Below are 20381 nucleotides of genomic sequence, written 5' to 3' on the forward strand. Positions count from 1 at the left end.
CAGTCACCTGGAGTCTGCGTCTAGGCTGCCCTATGGCTCCTCTGCACTGCCACTGCTGCCCTGCTGGGCAGCCCGGAGGCAGCAGTGACAGTGGCAGAGAGGAGCAGCTCAGGAGTGGGCTCTGGGCAGCTGGAGCGAGAAGGGCCCAGCAGCAGTATTTTGTCCACCCCTCGTCAAAACGGATGAGAGAGATTAACGCTTGTTACAAAAATTAATGCATTAATTTGTTTTGCGTTGATCGTGTACATTAGCTGACAGCCCTAGTTTGAATAAGAATATAAAAAACAGGATACAGAAACAACCTGTCAAATTACACTTTACTTATATTGAGAAAATAGGCAACAAACAACACGGTATTCAGATGTACAAATTTACCATTATTTGTTGACAAAATGCTAGTATAACCATGCTGGACACTTCATTTTCATGATGATAAACTGATTTCTTCAAGGATTTTTCACATTTTACGCAGCTGTAAAAAATGTGTCCATGGAAATTATGATTTCAGATGGAAAGACTTTGTTTGCCTATTGTTTAAAATCAATTTTGCTACTAGATCGATTAGCAGCAAACAAATTTGACCCCCACAAATTAGAAGCATTTTAAAGGTCATTAAATGTTTTAGCAGCATACCCAATAAAATATATCCTGTACAAATAAACATTGCACTTCAACATACACAAGGATTTACTATTATTTACACAATATAATTTGTATAACAGCAAAAATTATATATACAGAAAAAAGGGGAAATATTAACAGCCCTAGACAACGGCAGATCTATTGTTGACTCCTTTTTTTCCTATACAGTTTCCCAAGATGCCTCAAGAAAATTATTTCCATATACTATTACATGAAAATAGATCTTACAAAAAGTTCAATTCCCAGCTAACACAAAAGTTTTTACTGTACTAAGTTGTTTACTACACACAAGAACCATGGAATCCAGTTTAGCTCTTTACACTGAGAAAATGCCACATACCTCTACCTACTCCAATACTGTGATTTACTCCAGAATCCACATCCAGGTCACTTAGCTGTATGAATTACCCAGTAAGTTCCAAAGGTAATTCCCTGCCACACAAGATCTCCCACTGTCTTGCAAGGAGTGAAATTAGTTTTTCACGGCTTTCTGCACTTGGAATGAAGATGCACCATTGGATTTCTAGATTTCCACTGCTTTCATGTTTAATGTAGCCCTCTGGGGCACTGAAAGCATCCCCAAAGTGATCCAACGTTAGGTTCTGCATTAAATCTTGGTTCTGAACATCATCAAACACAAAGGTGAGGGCCTGTGGATATGTCTGATAGCCCATAAGTACCCTATCTAAATCCCGGATTCGTCTTCCATCTGTAAGCTGATATTTGTCTCTCTTTGGTGGTTCCTTAGCAAATTCAGGTAGTGGGTAACTGATATAATCCTCATTGAAGAGGAACAAATTTGAGCTAGTTAAAATAAGAGTTTTAGGATGACGTAAACTACTGACTTCAGCAATTACTTCGTTATGGTTCACTTGAAATGCCAGGACATACAGTAGAATATCTAGAGACTGGAGACTAGCCAAACTGTCCATCTTCTCTCCCACCAGAAAAGCAAGGTCTCCGATCTCCTCTTCATTGGGATAAACAAACTTTACTTTGCTAGAATGAATCAGTTCATAATTCTCCATTTTTCCTGCAAGCATAATCACACAAGTTGTACTTTTCACTTAATATTACACAACAGTTTCCCGATGCATTAAAGAACTTTGATAGTGTATTGTAGCTGAAACAATTCAAGCTTCACATTTATTTATATACCATTTTTACTTTGTATACAATACATGAATAATTACTTGAATGCATTTCTCTCCTGGATTTGTCTTCTGTCTTTTGCATCAAGACAATTTCCAGGCAAGTCAGACTGCAGACTGTTTCAGTGGTGGTGATTACAGAGGCAGAAAGAACAGGTGAATTCCCAGATTGCATTTATCGAGCTGGGGGGTGGGGGAGAATCAGTTATTTTTGAGCCCTTAATTTACTGAATCTATTCCCAAATCACTGGAATGCATATCTTAAGTAAACTGTCCTGCTCTGATAGACCCACAAGAATTAACTGGGTTAACAGGAAAGTAGAATAATCAATGCATAAAAACATGTTTTGGACTTTTATGTGTTACAGTGTTTTAAGAAAATGCAGAACGGACCACTTACCTGTACTTTTATTTCCAAATTCAGAGTAAAAGTCCTTATCTACTGGTTCTGGTGAAGGTGTGCGTGCCAGCAATGATAGCACTGCCATAAGCTGCTGTATAAAAGAATGAGTACTGTAGCTGTCTCTAGTCAGGCAGGTTACTATATGATTGGCAGAATGTCCTGAAGAGAAGATAGAACTTGATATACTTGAGTATATAAAAGTAATTTTATTATAACTATTCAGATGTTTTTCTGTTGTCACAGAAGATTAGGGATACTAAAAATGATCTTTTGAATAAAAGGATAGGGTAAACTTTCATCATAGGTACATATAGATACCTTGCCTTGGAAATCAAATGTACACTTCTTGGTAGGAGGTTTTAACTTCATGACTATTTGCTGCTTTGAAAATTTAACCTTAGAAGGAGACTATCAATTTACTATTGCTACAAGTGTCCCTATGATTCCCTCAGATTAGAAAGGAAAAAAAATCTCTTTCTGTTAACTTCCTATGTATATACTTTGGGTAAGGTCACCTCTACTAGTGGTTCTCAACCTCTGACAGGTTGCGTACCACCAATTCAACACAATACAGCCTTAAGTAACACCAGCATTTTTTCATACACATAGGTAACAGGCTTTATACTAAAACAACATAAAATCCTTTAGTTTCCAGCAGGTAAGTCTGTGTAGGGGGAAGGGCAGGGTGAGAGTAAAGGGGTGGGGTGGGGGGGCAGACTGAGACCCCCGTGGTGATGGCGAGACTCAGACAGGGACAGGGTTTGGGGTGAGTGGAGGTGGGGCAGGTTGTAGGAAGGAGTCGTGGGAGGCTTGTCCAGGGGCGCTGGGATGGGCATGGCTCCTCATCATTATGCACACACTGGGAGAGGCATGGGGGCACTTGCCCCTCACCGGATGTGTGTGTGGGGTGGAGGCGGGCTGCCTGCTGGGCTCTGTGCAATGCCATACACCTTCCGCGTGCTGACTGTGCTGCTTCCCCTTTCCGCCTGGCAGTGGAAGTCACAACATGGCATTGCATGTGGCTCCCAAGGCAACAGCAGTGTGGCGCAGAGTCCATCATGCAGCCCACTGCTCCCCAGGAGTTTTCTCTCCTTGGGCTGGCCTGCTCCATCCCCCTGGCAGGGCTGGCACAAAAGGCCATGGCCCCTCCCACCCCCAGGGCCTTTCCAGGCTGGCCTAGGCCTGTCCAGGGGCACACGGGGGCTCCTGCTGCTGCACGCACCCTGGAGGAGCCATGGGGGGCACATGCCTCCCTGATTTGGGCACGGGACAGAGGCTGGGTTCCGTGACTCGTTACTGCTGCCTTGGGTGTTGCATGCTACACCACGCTGTGCTTCCTGCCACCGGCTGGGCAGGGGATGCAGTGCAGTCAGCACATAGAAAGCACATGGCATTGCGCACAGCTCCTGAGGCAGCAGGTCACAGAGCCCAGCGCACAGCAGGCAGCCCATTGCTGCCCTATCCACAAGTCCGGGGGGCACATACCCCACATGCCTCCCCTGGGGTGTGTGCAGTAGCAGGAGCCCCCCATGCCCCTGGACGAGCCACCTGGGCTCCAGCAGTCCCACCACCTGCCCCGGGGCCCCATTCACCTCAGCCCCTTCCCCTGCCTCTGCTCCTCTCCCTCACTGCAGGGACCTAGATCTGCCCCCCACTCTCCCTTTCCTCCCCCAACACACTTACCTGCTGCATGCTGCTCCACATGCAGCCTGACTGTGTGCGCGCATGTGTCCCTCTCCCCCCAGCCTTCGTACCACTTGTAGTATGTATACCATAGTTTGGTAACCGCTGCCCTAAACCATTTTCATGTCTTTTGTAGAGATTTTCTTTTCATTTGTATCATACAGCAACAGGAGAGAGGAGGGCATTTTAAAAACCAGGACAATGCAAATAAATAGCAGTAAGGACCTGGATGAGAATGGGGCAAGTGCAACGCTTGACATTACATTTACTTTACACTAAGATATAAAGTTGACAGTGGCCCTCAAAGTCTAAAGGCTGTATTTTCAATTTCAGACTTCATTCATGCTTAAAAATCACAGTATGATAGAAAATATCAAGCCTTTGTTTTTTGGGGTTTTTAATCGCTTCGTTTTTACTAAGTTGAATCGTATTTTTATACTTATTTTGCCTTCTAGAACAGGAGTGGTAGCGTTTTTTGAGCGCTAAATTATTACGGCCTAATAATAAGACACGGGTTATAATTTTCCAGAGCATCTAAGTGACCAAGAACCCTAAGAGATGTTCACTGTGCCATAAATGTAACATGCTAATTACACTATAAAATGTAACATGCCACACATTTCCAGCTAAGTTATGGTCCAATAAAACCTCATACCAATCACAAAAATGTTTCGTATTTACTGTGGAACATCTTTGGAGCTATTTGTATCATGCCTTAAAATGGATATGTGGCAATGTGTCTCAGATTTGGGGCTGGTCCACGCCTGGGACACAGCCAATCCCTGGTCCAACGTGCGGCATCAGGTAGGGGACAGTCCTGGGTCCCACAACGGAAGCTGTGGGATTGTCCTCTGCCCAATCCTGATGCTCAGCTGCCATAGGGGCCAGGACACAGCTGCTTCCTACCAGGACTGAAGACTGAGGCAGCTCCAGGTTCAGCCCCAACAAGGGTGATTTGGATGTAAGGAGTGTTATGCCCCATCTGAAACGCTGCTGGTCCGAACCATGCACTAGGAACTCTTGAATGCTAAACCAAAAGTTTAAATTAAGACCAGAGAGAACTGTTGAGATTTTCCTCATTTTATTTTTTGTAGGGAAAGTGAGACCACACAACTTCCCACATGGAAGAATTAGACTCTTGGCAAGGGGAACACTGCTGTAAATCAGCAGTTGGCAACCTTCTGGGGGCATGGGTTAGAACAACCCAGCTCAGGTCTGAGGTGGGGCAGTGTTCTAACCTAGGCCACACAGATGTTCAGTTTCTACTGGGAGAACTGGTATTCTCTTGGTAGAAACCAAAAATGTGCAGACATTCAGGCATTTTCTCCTGGAGCAATATAACTGCTCTGAGGAAAAAAAATAACTCAGCAACAACCAGGTAGAAAACACTCCCAAAAAAGGTTCTCCTGGGAGACCAAACGTCCCCACAATTTCCTCTGGTTTAACTCCTCCAAGGCAACAGGAATGGAGCAGCGAGAACAACTCCCATGCATTTCAGAGACCAGGGTCACACTGGTCTGGAGAAGCCACAAGGGGCAACTGGCTCCCACCCCTCCCACAAACTGGTAGGGAAGGAGCAACTGCCAGCTGTTCCCCACCTGCTCCTCACTCCAGAAATCCCAGGAGCTCTCAGGGAGCAGGCACTGCCCCCTGCCTGCTTGCCCTGAAGCGTCCACCCCCCTGGAGGTTTTCCCCAAGCCTGTCTCCTGCCCCCACCAGCTTTTAAATCATCACCCCTGGTGCTCAGTGGCACTGCTGCTGGGGATGGAAGTGGGAGGGGGAAGTGGAGAGGGACAAGGGGAAGAAGGCAGGGGGAGCTCCACTCCCTTTGCTCAGCTCCCAGTATCAAGGCCTGAGCAGAGGGAGCAGCAGGACAAAGCCCCTGTGTCACCTTCTCACAATGGGAACTCTAAAGCAAGCAGGCAGCTGTGCCACTTTGCACTGATTTCTGATGCCTAGCAGCTGAGCAAAGGGAGCAGCATGACAAAGCTCCAGCTTACCTTTCATACAGGAGTTCCTGGTGTGAGAGGCAGTCAGGGGCTTTGCTGTATTGTTACCTCCACTTGGCTCCTGATGTCAAGAAGCCTAGCAATGGGAGTTGCAGTTCCCTGCTTGCTTCTCACGCAGGAGTCCCTGATTTGAGAGAGGCAGGTGGGGATTTCACCCCAATGCTACAGTCCCTCTGGGAATGGAAAGATCACCCTAGTCTGGGGAAGGCACAATGAGCATGAGGGCAGTTGCAGACTGAACATCTATACTGCTCCCCCTCTTGAAATCATTTCTAGCAGTGGAAATTTTCCACAGCTAGAACTGAACATTTGTATGCAGCCTTAGTCACTTTTACCACTTCTCCCCAAGCCCCCAGCTGCAGCATAGGCATAATTTCCAGCTGTCTAGCACCACCAAATCCCACCAGTTCATGTATTACTGCCTACATATGTAATTACAGAAGCATTAGTGATGAAACTTACAAATACAAATTCTAATACCAGCATGACACCCCGATTATCCTGAAGTTTCACTTCATTAATCCACTCATATGCACAAATTGAAGAAAAATCCTAAACATGCACAGTACACTGTGTTCATTAACTGAACACTTAGTCCTTTGACATGCTATAATGTGCACGCTTAAAGGCAAATAAATATTTATCAGATACAAAACAGTTAATTGAAGAAACTTTATTTCTGCCTTCCACCCCACCATTCAAGACCAACTCAAGTGATTTTAAGTCATTCCTTACATTCAAATTAACCTAGTCAGAGTGCAAGTGTAAAATTTCAAACCCCAAAATAGGGGGAAAAATTTTTATATCACTTCAAATGGTTTGACTTCTCAGCTGTGATTATTTATATGGCATAACCAGTGTGAAATTAATGTAAAAGCAAATTAAATTAAACACAAAGAGGCAGCAAGATAATATGATCCTACATATCAAGAACAAAGTAAAGACAAGAGTTTACCTAAGACCAGACCATTCTACAATACCTGTAAAGCATGAAATGTACTTACCAGTAATCCTGAAGTACTGATCAAAAAGTCCAACATTTACTGATTGCAGATCATTAAGTTTTAGTACTAAGCAACATGAGAGGTGAAAAGAGCTATTTTCATAATCTGAGTTTTTTTGGTTCCAAAAGCCTAATGAATGGAAAGGAATATATAGTATAAGACACAAAGGGAAGAATGCTTACTGCATCCCTTCAAATGAATCCCTTCAAAGAAGAAATGCTTACTGCATCCCTTCAAGGATGACACCTTTAAAGATAACATTCTCTGGCTCTCAATTTAAGGGAAAAAAGACAAAAATAATCAAATAAAGACATCTATTGTACATGTAAAAAACTTTTTGTATTAAATTTGATATATAGGAAATTTTGTAGGAAACACTTTGTTTTTAAAGATATGCCTTCTGTTTGAAGAAATATTTTATAAACATGTTGATTATAATGAATGTTGATTGGCTGTTACTCTCAAAGGCAGGATTTAGATCTCACATTTTAGGAATGGCAGCTAGTGGCAGCTTCCTTAGGTGTGAGAACTTTAAAACTTATTTTTAGTACGGGCGCACAGATATAATTTTTTCGGCCGATACCAGTGGCCGATTATTGACCAGCCATATCGACCGATACTGATCCGATTGCTGACATGCAGCCCAGCAGCTTGGAGAGCAGTGTCCAGCTGGTCTGTTGGGGGGAAGGGAAGGGGCGTGGGGGCCACATTGAGGCCCCCATAGTGGGGAAGGGAGTGGGGCTGGGGCAGGAGCTGACCAGCTGGGGTAGTGTAGGGCACAGTGTGATATGGCGCTGCAGGTGGTGTGTTTGGAGGGTGCGGGGGGGTGAGGGGCAGCATCCACCACTGTGTACACCCCAAGGGAGGCATGGGGGGAATGTGCCCCACACATCTGTGAGTGGGGCGAGGGCAGGGTGCCCGCTGTGCACTCGGGGCCAGGGGTTGCACTGGGCTGGGACTGTGGTTGTGCCAGGCAGCAGTGGCGCTGGGAGGGGGAGTTATGGCTATAGCCACCCCAAAATTCACTCTAGCCCCCCATAATCCCTCTCCCAGTGCTGCTACCGCCTGTGCCACCCTGACCGAGCACAGCCCTGGCCCAGCCCCCACCGCTGGAAAGAGCCCAGCGCAGCCCCCCAGCCCTTGCCCCATGCACAGATCCAGGGGGCACATGTGGAGAAGTCACCCCCTGAGCCTGTCTCTGCTGTAAGGCAGCAGCCCAACCCCTCTTCCTGTGCTACCACTGTGCCTGCGTGACTAGCTGGGCTGTAAAAATTCCAATGGGAGGGGGAACCTGCTCTATCATCTCAGGTTCCCACCACTGCAGGTCATGTGACTAGTCATCTCACCTGGTCAGGCTGATGTCATTTGGAAGCATCAGTCAGCAGCCAATGGGGCTGCTTCTGGTGGGAACTTAGTGATGAGGTCATGACAGGTGTATAAGAGGGTCCCTCAATAAGGAAGGCGCCAGACATCTTTGGGAACATGGAAACAAGCAAACAGTCTCTGGAGCTCTTTTAGACTCTGGATGAACATGCGAGTAACCTACCTGAAATTTACCCAGTAATTTAGGATCAAGTGTTCTAGAAGCGTATCAAAAGGCTATCAAGCCGCTTCCATTTGCTCAGGGTTTTTCTTTTGATACTTCTCTGATCTGTACCCTCTGCATGTCTACCCTCTTCAGTCAATAAAGCTGTGTTATAGCAAGCCTTGCTGTACCTACTTGAGAGGGATGAGGCAAGCCTTTTTAGCTCCCTTTTGCTCGGCTGGCTAAGGGAGGCTATTTGTGAATGTTTCAGGTTGAGAAGTACCCCCCCAAAGTACCACAGTGGGTTAAGCAACCCCAAGGTCCACAGGGTCTGTGCACCCTGGGTGGCACAGAGCCCTAACAAAGACCAAACCCCAGGTGGTGGCAACAATTACCCCAGGTTTGTGGGTGTGCTCCAGGAGCGGGGTTGGCCAGATGTAGGTACCCCAGGGGAGACACCTGAAGCATGGTTCCTGGTAGGGCAGTGAGGCGGGTGGCTCAGCACAGAAGTGCCTCCTACTGGCCTGTCACATGTGCCCCCCATGCCTCCCCTGGGGGTGCACGCAGTAGAGGGAGCCACCCCCCACCCTGCGCCCCCTGGATGAGCTGCCCATGGCTCTGTCCCATGCCCCACCCCAGCTGGGCACTGCCTGCCCCTGCCCCAGTCCCTCCCTCACTGTGGGGCCTCAATCTGCCCCTCCCCCCCAGATTTACCAGCCAGACACTGATCTCCAAGCTGTCAGGCTGCACTCCTGGCTATGTACATGCTGTGACTGCTTGCATGCACGTGGCATTTATTGGTGACATTATCAGCCACAACAGCCAAAAAAAGCAGATTGCCGACAATGTCAATTTTCCTTTTACTGGTGCTGATACTATATGGACTGATGTATTAGCGCACATCTAATTCGAAGCACAAACTACAATCTGGCCAAAACATACATGCATAATTAAACTGAGAAATGCTGCGGGGAGAAACAAGATGAATGAAGCAAGTCCAAGGGTGCACCAATAAAGATTTTTGGGCCGACAGCAATGGACTATTATTGACAAGCCATACTGGCAATAATGATCTGACTGCCCATATGCAGCCTGGCAGCTTGGAAAGCAGCATCCAGCTGGTAAGTCTGTTAGGAGAAAGGGGAGTGGGGGAGGGAAGGGATGTACCATGGGGGTCTCAGAATGGGGCTGGGGCAGGGAGGGGTGGAGCTGCGATCAGCTCATCCAGGGGGCATGAGGAAGTGGGGAGTGGCTCCTGCCACTGCATGCACCCCCAGGGAAGGCATGGGGGGCATGTATCCACTATATTTGTTGGTGGGGCAAAGGCAGGCTGCCTGCTGTGGGCTGGGGCCAGGGGCAGTGCCAGGCTCTTCCCAGCAGGGGGCCTAGGCCAGGGCTGCGCTTGCAACCCACCCTGGCTGGGCAGCACTTGCCTCTGCCCCAGTGCCTCCCTCACTGTGGGGGCCTTGATCTGCTCCCCATCATGCCTTCCTTTCCATCCAACAGACTTACTAGGGACTCTGCTCTCCAAGCTGCTGGGCTGCACTCCTGCCTGCTCTGCTGCACCCATGCACGTGGCATTTATCAGGGACATTATCAGTCATATCAGCCAAAAAAAGGTGATTGCCAATTATGTCAATTTTCCTTTTATCGGTGCCAATACGATATGGGCTGATGCACCTCTAAGCAAGTCCCACTAAAACCAGAAGAAAACTGTCTACCATATAGACCAATTTGTCTACAGTGAACTATTACTAGTAAATTCTTTGTCTTTCGAAGAGAAACATAAAAAAGTGTCTATCACAGTGACTCTCATGGTGCCAGGGCATCCTGGGGTGCTGCCAGATATTATGAAAGGTGCAGTGAGGTGTGAGAAGATAAGCAGATAAACTGAGCAGATAAACACAGGCTCAGCCTTGTCCCTGCCCAGATGATCTGCCATCCCTACTGTCGGGCCTCTGCAAGGAAGTAAGCACTATAATACATGTTAGTTTTTTTAATTGGGTGCTGCTCAATTAATAAAAGCTTAAGTCCAGTGAGAGATGCTTTGAGTTCAAAATGGTTTAGAACCCCTGGTCTATCAGAATAAAACTGTTCATTATCCATGCAGAAATATTATGCTCCATTCCTTTTAAAAATAATCATATGAGGAACTCTTAGTCCAGCATACAGTTACCATATAATATGGTATGAAAAGCAGCTTGCTTTTTCTTGTCCCCAAACCGGTAATTACCGGGAGCATGTCACATTCTCAGAGCTACAGTGAAACATCCAGTGAGATCTACTGGTATATCCTATGACTTACGCATATGAATTAAGGGCATAATATGACTCTACGGACTTTTCACACAGCCCTGGCAGGCACTTCAAATGAAAAGGTGCTGGTGCCTAAGAAGTAACAATAAGGAGAACCATGAACAGGCTATCCGAGAAAAAAAGTGAGCGAAATACTTGGAATATTTGTCTGAAAGGTAGAAGTCCCATATGTAAGCCAGGGAAAAACCAAGACATAACATAAGAGCTACTGCATGAATTCAAAGTGTGATACTAAAAAACAGAGAGAGACCTACCCATTAACATGCAAATTTATTAGAGATTCAAAAATTAACAGATATCTTACCCAACTGTTGCTCACTAGCATGAATTACAGAATCATCCAACAGGAAGTAAATTGCTTTTGTTGAGAGCAGCACACAAGCTGTCACTTCTACATCAGGAGTCTTATAAAATAAAACAGAAGACCACACAAGATGCCTCAGCTCTTCATTTTCCACCTACAAGACCAATTGTATTTCTTAATTAACTTGAATGTTTTAAGCTTATACATTTTCTTCACCTATGACTTGCAAAAAGTTGTTTTCAGAAATTGCTTTTCCTGGCAATCCAATGCCACCCCCTAACCAGAATCCAGTGGGAACATAATCATTAAGTAGAAATACAGCGACCACTGAAAATGTTCTTACAGATGGGATAAAATAAATGCTGAGATTTTTGTTACTTCTAGCTTGCAAAACCATTAACTATTAGTTTGATAGAGTTCACCAGAAACTGTTAAGGGCTTCTAGAAAGTTACAATGCCTGCCAGATCTCAAAAAGCACATAAACTCTTTATGTAGTGTGAAGGTACCTGATTTCAAACAGCTTTATGAAAGAGGAAGGAAACATGACTAACAAAGCTAGTCTTGGTGCTACAATTTTAGCTGTTGCTCCCTTCAATTCTAGCTTCTGACAAGTGTGCTATGCAACCCTGTGCAAGTCCCTTAACTTTTTTGTCAGCTGCCCCAGTTGTATAAACAGGAGTAACATATACTTTGTAAAACATTTTAATGAATATGAAAATGCAACATGAAAGGCATACAAAAGATGCTGTTAAGTAGAAAAACTGTTTACTAATTTTACATTAAGTCCCTGCGATATTTAGGCTAGCATACATAATACATCTGTTGAATATTCACTATTTTTTTTTATTCGATGAAGATAATTAAACAAGATTTCAAGTAAAAAGCAAAAAATGTGATGTTCACTATAGATTTAAACAGCCTTTCAACTGATGTTCATATTTTGACCGATCATTCTAAACTACAAGATTAATTCTATTTTTAAGCTGGTTATTTTAGTTGGGTTGCTAGCCAAATTTATCACAATGGACATCCAACCAATTGTCTGCAACCTCCCCTTCTACTCTTCCTGAAAAAAAGAAATAATTTACTTTGAGAATGTAGCCGAGTCAAACATGAAGCTAATTTAGGCCCTGAGAACCTGGTAGATAAACCAAGTTCTGAAATGTCTCATTTTTACTCCTATGGGGCTTCTCCAAATGGGAACTGTTGGAAGATTTAGGCTTTATCAGCTTCCACATTTAGTAGTATCTACTAAATTCTAGACTTAAATTTCAGTCAAGAAAGGTTTTTAAATACATTTTTAGTTTTAAAAGTTTAGAAGTGCCTAGAAATAGTCCCTTTGATTTTTGTACAGTACCTCAGCAATGCTGTTATGGAAACATTCTATAATAGCATTTCCCTTTAGCCCAGCCACATACTGAAGAGGCAGAGGGACTGAAAGGTAAACTGGAATTTGGTTATCTTCTGTAATTTTCTGCATCAAGAATTCAGATGGATATACAGATGACAGGGTCAAATGAGGCTTGCAAAAGCTAGGAGACATAAGAGATCAAAAATCATCATGCAAACTGATAAGCAGAAACAGTCCCAACTCCCACCTCCTAAGCAATGTTAAATGTTTTCCATTTCATTCAGTAGTTGTGAATAAACTCTTATGATTTTCATAGCAGTGGGCCTCCATTTAGTTACCATATTTCCTCAAAGATAAGATCACCCTGAATATAAGGAAAATTTATAATGCATTATAATTTTTCAGGGACAGACTCTTAATTATTGGAAGCTGGCCTGGAATTTGTCCACCTCCCACTTCTACAGCAGGGAAAATAAATTTATTATCCTCCCCCCAGCTTCTTCCCCTTGAAGCCCCTGCCCCCTTTTTATCATCAAACCCTGTTCTCCCTGAGCATGTGGAAGTGAGGGCAAATTTGAAAACAGTGACCTTGAAATAAACATGCCTGCAGTAATTTGCATATAGTACCCATAGACTTAACTTCATCCAGAATTGATACATATTACATTTTTGAAACTACTGCTAGTTTTAGCACAGGTACTCCATAAACACTCTTTTATGCAACACTTCTGTACCTACTTATATATGCTACAAACTATGTATGGCATTAGTCCAAAGCCAAAAGGCTCATGATTATCATATATTTCAGTGGGCTGAGCCCCAGCAGAGAAAACAATGTTTGCTTGTGCCTTGAACTTTTATGTAAAGAAGGTGTGGGACAAATACAGTTTTTGGACAGGGTCACAGAGGGCACAAGCTGTGTTGAAAGCATGCAGGTAGGGTGCAGCAGCTCCCAGCTGTGATCCAACTGGGATTCCACTGGGGTTTTATAATATACCATGGGCAACCAAAGCAATGTAGCAAATGTGGCAAGGAGGTGCACCTGTTGGCACACTGTCTCCTCCTGGTGTGTTGCAGCTGTGAAAGGAAGGGACACAGATCTGCAGAGTGCCAGGAGTCCCTAAAATGCAGTAGCTGTGGGGGGTGGGACACCTATTCTGCAGGTGTTCCAAAGCCTATCTAGACAAAGTCAAACCCCCTGAGGAACAGCATGAAACAAAAAGGGACAGTGAGGGGAAGAGGAGGGCGAGAGTGAACTAGAAATGTTGGATGAGACCCTGCAGGAGAGAGGAAAGGATAAAGGGGAGTGTAATATCTAAAATTGAGGGGGCTCAGGAAGAAACAGGAAAAGGAGGGGGAAGCAAGAGAGACCAAGACATGGAGAAGGGTGGGAGAGAGAAGAAATCGAACAAGAAATGGAGGTGGAACAAATAAAAGAGCCCATAAGTCAGAGGAAAAGGAAGACAACACAGGGAAAGAACATAAGGAAAAGGAAACCTGAAAATGGGAGAATGAATCTGAGCCAGAGAGCAGCTTCCTGCCATTAACTCCCCTGGGCTCCAGCCTGGAGAGTCTGGTGGAGGTGGGAAAATGGAAGGCTTGCGGCAAGTGCCGCCCCCCCCCACAGTCTTGCTGACCGGGGGGGCTCCCCTGCAGTCAATCCCACTGAGGCGATCGCTGCAGCCGCTTCTGGGAGTGGCTGTGGCCACTTCTGGGAATGGCTGTAAACTGGCCAGCACTTGCAGGGGGGGCACTGGTGCTCCAGCCTGCCCCCCCTCCTCCCATTGCCTAAGCAGCGAGCGCGGCCGGTCAGGGGGTGCACCAGCAGTCTCAGGGGGTGCACGTGCACCTCCTATGTGTCACCACTGGCTTTCTGAATGCAAAGGCAGTCAGGCAGCTTGCTTGAGGTGGGGGGGAAGATGGGGAAAGAGTTCACCAAGGGGAGTAGCAGTGCCCAGGAACCTTAAAGGGACTGGAGCACTCTTTAAAACAAGCACAATGGCAACACTGATGATAGGATAGCATCTATTAATGTAGGGTTACCATATTTTCAGTTGCAAAAAAAGGACACCTGTTGGGGGGGTGGACACCTCATTCCCAACCCACAGCCCCCTGGCCCTGCCAGTGCCCCTCACTCCAGACCCACAGTGCCTCGTCCCCATGGGTTATGCTGGTGCCCCTCACTCCCAAACCACACCACCCCATCCCTGATGCTGACCCTCATTCTCAACCTGCAAACCCCTGGCCCTGCCAGTGCGCCTCACTCCTGACCTGCAGGCCCCTGGCTCCCCACAGCCCCACTGGAGGGAGCCTCCAGCTGTCCCTATCCCAACCGGGCCATAGTGCAGATACTTTGATTTGTTCAGGTGGTCGCAGAGTGAGTCTGGCCCCAGCCCGGGTGGAGGGAGAAAGAGGGGAGACTTGTGGCACCTGCTGCCCTGGGCTGGGGTTCCCATGCTGTGCCAGGTGGCCTGGCCATGCCTGTCCCTCTCTCTTGGGCAGCATCTCCTGGATGCTCTGCCCCTCCAAGCATGGGTACCAGCCTGGACACAGAACTCCCCATTGCTCCTGAAGGGCATCCCCACCTTCCCCTACTGGATGGGCAGGCACCTGCCCCCAGCTCTCCTGCCCTGCCACAGCCCTGGTGTCCAGACAACTTCCCCATCACCAGGCACTGCCAACCCCCACCCAACCCTTCCACACACAATCCCTGGACAGTCCCCAAGCCCTGGCCCTCTAATTCTGTCCCCTCATATACTTACCTGCATCCAGCTGCCAAAGCTGCTCCCACCACCCTGCCTGCATGCCTGCCGGCCATGTGCATTTGCATGTGCACTCACACATAGTGTCCCTGCCTCCAATCACTCTCCCCCAGCTCCCGTCAGCAGAACAGAGCAGAGCAGAGCAGAATCCTAGACATTTGTTCAGATTTTAAAAAATTCCCCGGACAGAGATCAAAGGATACAAAAAGAAGACATGTCTTGGAAAACCCAGATGCACAGTAACCCTAATTAATATCAGGAGCATACTAACAAGGAAAAGATGGAAACAGATCAAACCAATGTTAAAACCAAATAAAGGGAAACAATCTGCCTAACAAGAATGTTGGATATCAGGGGAGAGGATTTATAAATGCCTTGAGAAGAGGTGGAGATGGGGACCATCCTGGTGCATCACAGGACCCATGGGAACAAAGCAGCTGGAATGGCAGTGTTATTCAAGAATCCAGAGGTGACAGCACAGCGGGTGGAAGACATCTGTAGCACACTGCAGCAAATGATAGTATCAGTCAGGGGAGCAGAATTTAAAGTTTTTAATGTATTTGCACTACCAGCTGGGAGGTGGGAGGCTCTGCTTAGAAAGGCAGCAGTTTAGGTGGTCAGAGAGAGACTGTGGATAATAGCAAGTGACTTCAATTGCATAATGGAAATGGTTGGGAGAACAAGGGAAGGAGAAGGAATTTTAGACAGTTCACCCAGATTAACAAATACAGAGTCACAAAGAGATGTGTGGGCAGGGGAGAAGGTTTTCACTAGAAATGACCCTAGTGGAAAGAAACAATCAAGAACTGATTTTGTGTTTGTATCAATATGTATACCATAGATTCTGAAAGTGGAACTGACTTTTGGCAAGAGCCATATAAGGAGAAGGGGGGCATGGAAGTTAAACGTATGACAGCTTCAAGATGAGGGGTGGAGAATGCTGAAGAAATATTTAGGAGTACCAGGGAATGGTGGATAATGCTGAAGAAAATGGGAGAATTCTTCAGGAAGGCCGATGAACTGTGGGGAAAAGAATATAAAAGGTGAGAGCTACAAAGAAAGATGCAGGAGCTGCTAAAAGAAGCTACAGAAGGAAGACCAGTATGAAGAACTAGAAGAAACAAGGCAACATATAGAAGGCTGATTTAAAAGAAAGATGAGAGAAAATGTTTGTAGCACAACTGAGCTAATTAGCACCCTGGGTGGGAGAAAACGAAGAGCGGTCCCAATATTTTTGGGCTAGAATTAAGATAGTGAAAGGAGAGCTAAAAGTAGTGTGGGTAGAAGGTTGGTTCTTGGGTAGAAAAGCAGGAGGAGCTGTTGGAGTCAACAAGATTTTCTGAAGAGCTATTTCAGAAGAAGTAAATAAACAGGAAGAAGATGCAGGTTTTACTGGAAGAAAGTAGAGGAGAAGGAAACAAAGAAAATGGAAGAAAAGATAAGCTTAAAAGAAGTGGAGGAGTGCTTAAAAACTCTTTAAGGCAGGGAAATCACCAGGAGCAGACTGCCTATGGAATTTTATGAGAAATTCTGGGCATGGGCAAGAAGGAATATAGTAGAAATAAGAAAGGCAGGGAAAGACTTTACAAGAGATTTTGTGATCTTACTTTTCAAGAAAGGGGAGAAGGAGCTCCTAAAAAACTGGAGACATATATACTCCTTAACATGGACTATAATGGCCAAGATGTTGGCTTTGAGGATGAGGAAAATCCTCCAGAAGATTATACATGAAGGCCAAGTATGCACACTACCAGGTAAAAGGATCTCCAAAGTGATCAGAAATACACTGTCCCACATCCAAGAGAGGAAAACAAACCCAAACCTAGATTTAGAAAAAAGACATATGACAGAGTAGATCATGAATACATATTTAAAGTGCTAGGAAAAATGGGGTTCCCAGAGAAATGTATATGTTGGATAAGGTTATTGTATAGAGAAGTGGAGAGTCAAGTTCAAATTAATAGGCATCTCGGAAGGACTTTCAAAATCCATATGGGGTGAGACAAGGGTGCCCCCCATTGCCACTACTATTTGTGTGTAGCATGCAACCGTTAGCACCAAGAATAAGTAAAGACAAGATCATAAGCAGAGTAAAGCTACCAGGAGGAGGAGAGGTAAAACATGCATTATACATAAGTGATATAAATGTAGTAGTTAGAGACTTCCAATGGAAGGGGGACTACAGCATACATTAGAGTACAGAGAAGCAACAGAGGCTAAATTAAATGGATCAAAAAGCACCATGATGGGAGTGGGAAACTGGAGGGACTTGGAGAAGCTGAGCCTTCAAATGAGAGAGAGAAATCAGAGTGCTAGGGATCCTGATAGACACCAAGGGAAAAGGTAAAACATACAGCACAGAGTGCCTTAAGGTGGGGCTGCATAAATTGAAATACTACATCTGTCAGGACAAGGAAGAGACTGGAGAAAAAGAAGTGGAAGAGGGACTGAACACACTTGTTTCACTGAACCAGAGAGGACTGATGGGAGGGGCAGAGAATTTGAAGTGGTTATTGAGCTAATACTTTTTAAATGGGGTTCCGTATGAAGAAAGAGTTCTGCTAGGGGTTTTTGTGGGAAGCTGAAGTATGTTGTTTAAGGGTTTGATATACGTAGTTGTATATTTCTGGATGTTAGTTGTTTTTTCAATACAAAGTTTTGGTAAAACAAGGATGCTCAATACGTGAAGCTTTGTAAGTATAGGGTGCTAAATGTGGTGTTTTTAATAAAATCTGTAAATGATAGTAAGAATAAAAAGGTTCCCATCAGCATGTTTGCCCCACATGGGCCATGTGTTTCATAGTTACGATCAGTGTTGGTTGCATTTAAATCAGTTTCATAGCTGGTTTCCATGTCAGACAATGTATTTAACGACATTTTCTTGTATCTGAATATAAGATGAGTGGCTTTTCCCCCACCATGGTGGTGGCAGTGGTGGGGAACTCATCTTGTATCCAAGTAAATACATAATTTCACCAACATCTGTTTCTGTCATTTGTTACTCATACTATGCTGCAGGCAAAATGCCAAGCTGTATTGCCTGAGGGCATCTGTTAGGCCATAAGCATAACGCTGAAAAATGCAGGTACAATGCCATATGACAGGTCACACACCACTATCCAGGATAAAAGAAAATACTGTTCTCCCCAAATACAAGAGACCTGATTCTCAATTGCACCAAAATTCATGTTCAAAGTAAACAGAAGTTTTCAGAAACCTTAGACTATTTAGGCCATATTATATTTAGCACTGTAGCATCTATATTTTAAAGGAGTCATTACCTTGCTCTCTGGCTATAGTTGTCTGAATCTAAGAGATGATTCCTTACAGATTCCAACATGTTTGAAGCTTTGAAAATAATTATTGTCTTAATTTCCTGCAGAAGTGTTCTTAAGAGACTGTAGGTTCTTAGAAAATGGAACTTCTCATGAGGTAGAACAAAAACTGCTGTAACAAATCTGTATCCAATACGTAACTCCAACACATGTCCATCTGAAAATGAACCTTTCTGCTGGATGGAATGACCAGTAGGATGCAACACAACTGAAGCTAGTGGAATCCTGCTCAGTTTGAATACATTTTTTGCATCTTCAGAGTTTATGGATTTACCAGGAAGTCCATGGAAGTCAACCTTTACTATGTGCAAATGCTGTGGTGTTAGAAATATCCAGCAAGGATGGAACACATAGTGACTCTGTTCAGCACTTTTACACAACGTGGAATAAAATGCAGAACACAAAACATATTTAGACCACGCTTTGTTATCACCTACCAAGTCTGGTTGACGTAAGGTTTTTAGAACGTCAGTTTTATTACTGTAAACAAGATATGCTGGAAAGCAGCCTTTTATCTCAGTGTCATCTGATGAAATGTGATAAAACCCCATGAGTTGGTGGACAAATTCTTGCAGGCTTGTTTTGTTACAATATAGTGAGGAACTTGATAACATTGACATGCAGTGTTGAGAGCAACATGTATGTAAGCAGGAATAGAAATCTTGAAGATTTTGGGAGTCTGAAATGATAAACAGGCAGTTGTCACTGTTTTTCAGTTTCAGTGTTAAACATATTTCGGGCATGAGAAAGCCAAATTCTGAGAGATCAGTATATGGGAAACACAGTGCTAGCTTCAAGGCAGAAGGGATATGCTGACAATGTCCTTTCAAACCATGATGAGGAATCTCAAACACAGCTATTACACTATCAGTCAAAACCAAACAAGAGGCAAACTGCCTGAGTCCTTTATGAACCTGAATACAAAAATTCCAGAGAATTTTTACTACATCAGTGCTTTCTGCTGCTGTGCTATCAAAAGCTGAAGAATCTGAAGTAGTGCTAAATTCAAAAGTTTGGTCTCTTCCATGAAGTCCCATTTCAAAATAGCCATCTTCAGTGTCTGTTGTTCTGAAATTACTCACAAGATTCCCTTCGCTTTCTGTTTTTGTAGAGGAATGGGGTGATTTCTGAATTGCTTGTCTTATCAAGACAGAAAGGTGCTGGATAAAATCCTGGTTGTTGGTGGTATAGGACATGCAAGTAAAAGGCAGGATGATGGTGTTATGTGGGTCAGGCACCACATAACATTCCTCCTCTAAATGGTCCAAACTACAGAGACAGAACAAATTACATTAAGAATAAGGTTGAAAGCAGTCATGTTAAGACTCATTCCCTTTTTATTTATTTATTTATTTATCTATCTATCAAGACTGAGAATCTAATCTAGTAAATCAGTTTGAGAAAGAAAAAATAAAGCAGTCTGCTTATAGTGTCCACTAGTTTGGACAGCATCTTTGAACTCCATAGCCATCAGTTCTTACAGCAAAACTTTACATTTCTTACAGAAAACCCTTCACTCTCTATTTTTTAACCCTAATAATTCCATCACTGAAGGTTTAACTTAGGGGGACCAAACATACAGTTTATTTTGCCCCCGAATGCTAGCCCTTGCATGGGGCCAGATCTGGTAAATTGACCTCCCCTCCTCCCTCTCCCTAGCTCCCAGTATACCTGGTCCAGTGACTGCTCCAGCCAGTATGTCACCCATGTTGCACACAGCATGGATCCCAGAGCAGTCAGAATGGGCACTGTGTGCAGTGCAGACTGACCGGAGTGACAGCTATACTGCACATGGTGGACACCCTGACTTGACTGCATTGCATACAGCACCTGCTCCAGCAAGTCCCAAGACCTGCACTGCATGCAGCACTCACAGTCCAGGACTAGCTGGAACA

The 20381-nt window shown here is 44.7% G+C and overlaps 1 protein-coding gene across 4 annotated transcripts in view; it reads right to left on the reverse strand.

Annotated features, from left to right (window-relative positions):
* Window positions 1-298: 298 nt before the first annotated feature.
* The window catches only part of NISCH (nischarin), an 82985-nt gene continuing 62902 nt past the window's right edge, over window positions 299-20381 (reverse strand). Inside the window, exons 16-21 of one of the 4 annotated variants that reach the window (XM_014604992.3) lie at window positions 18433-19755; window positions 12396-12570; window positions 11038-11191; window positions 6893-7021; window positions 2194-2355; window positions 299-1675 (exon numbers count right to left, since the gene is read on the reverse strand). In XM_014604992.3, the coding sequence (XP_014460478.1) occupies window positions 1047-1675; window positions 2194-2355; window positions 6893-7021; window positions 11038-11191; window positions 12396-12570; window positions 18433-19755 (2572 nt within the window). In that variant the 3' untranslated portion in view covers window positions 299-1046. The other 3 variants (XM_059716090.1, XR_002090996.2, XM_059716091.1) reach the window with 3 other exon arrangements.

This window comes from Alligator mississippiensis, chromosome 12, assembly GCF_030867095.1.
Source record: "Alligator mississippiensis isolate rAllMis1 chromosome 12, rAllMis1, whole genome shotgun sequence".
Lineage (NCBI taxonomy): Eukaryota > Metazoa > Chordata > Crocodylia > Alligatoridae > Alligator > Alligator mississippiensis.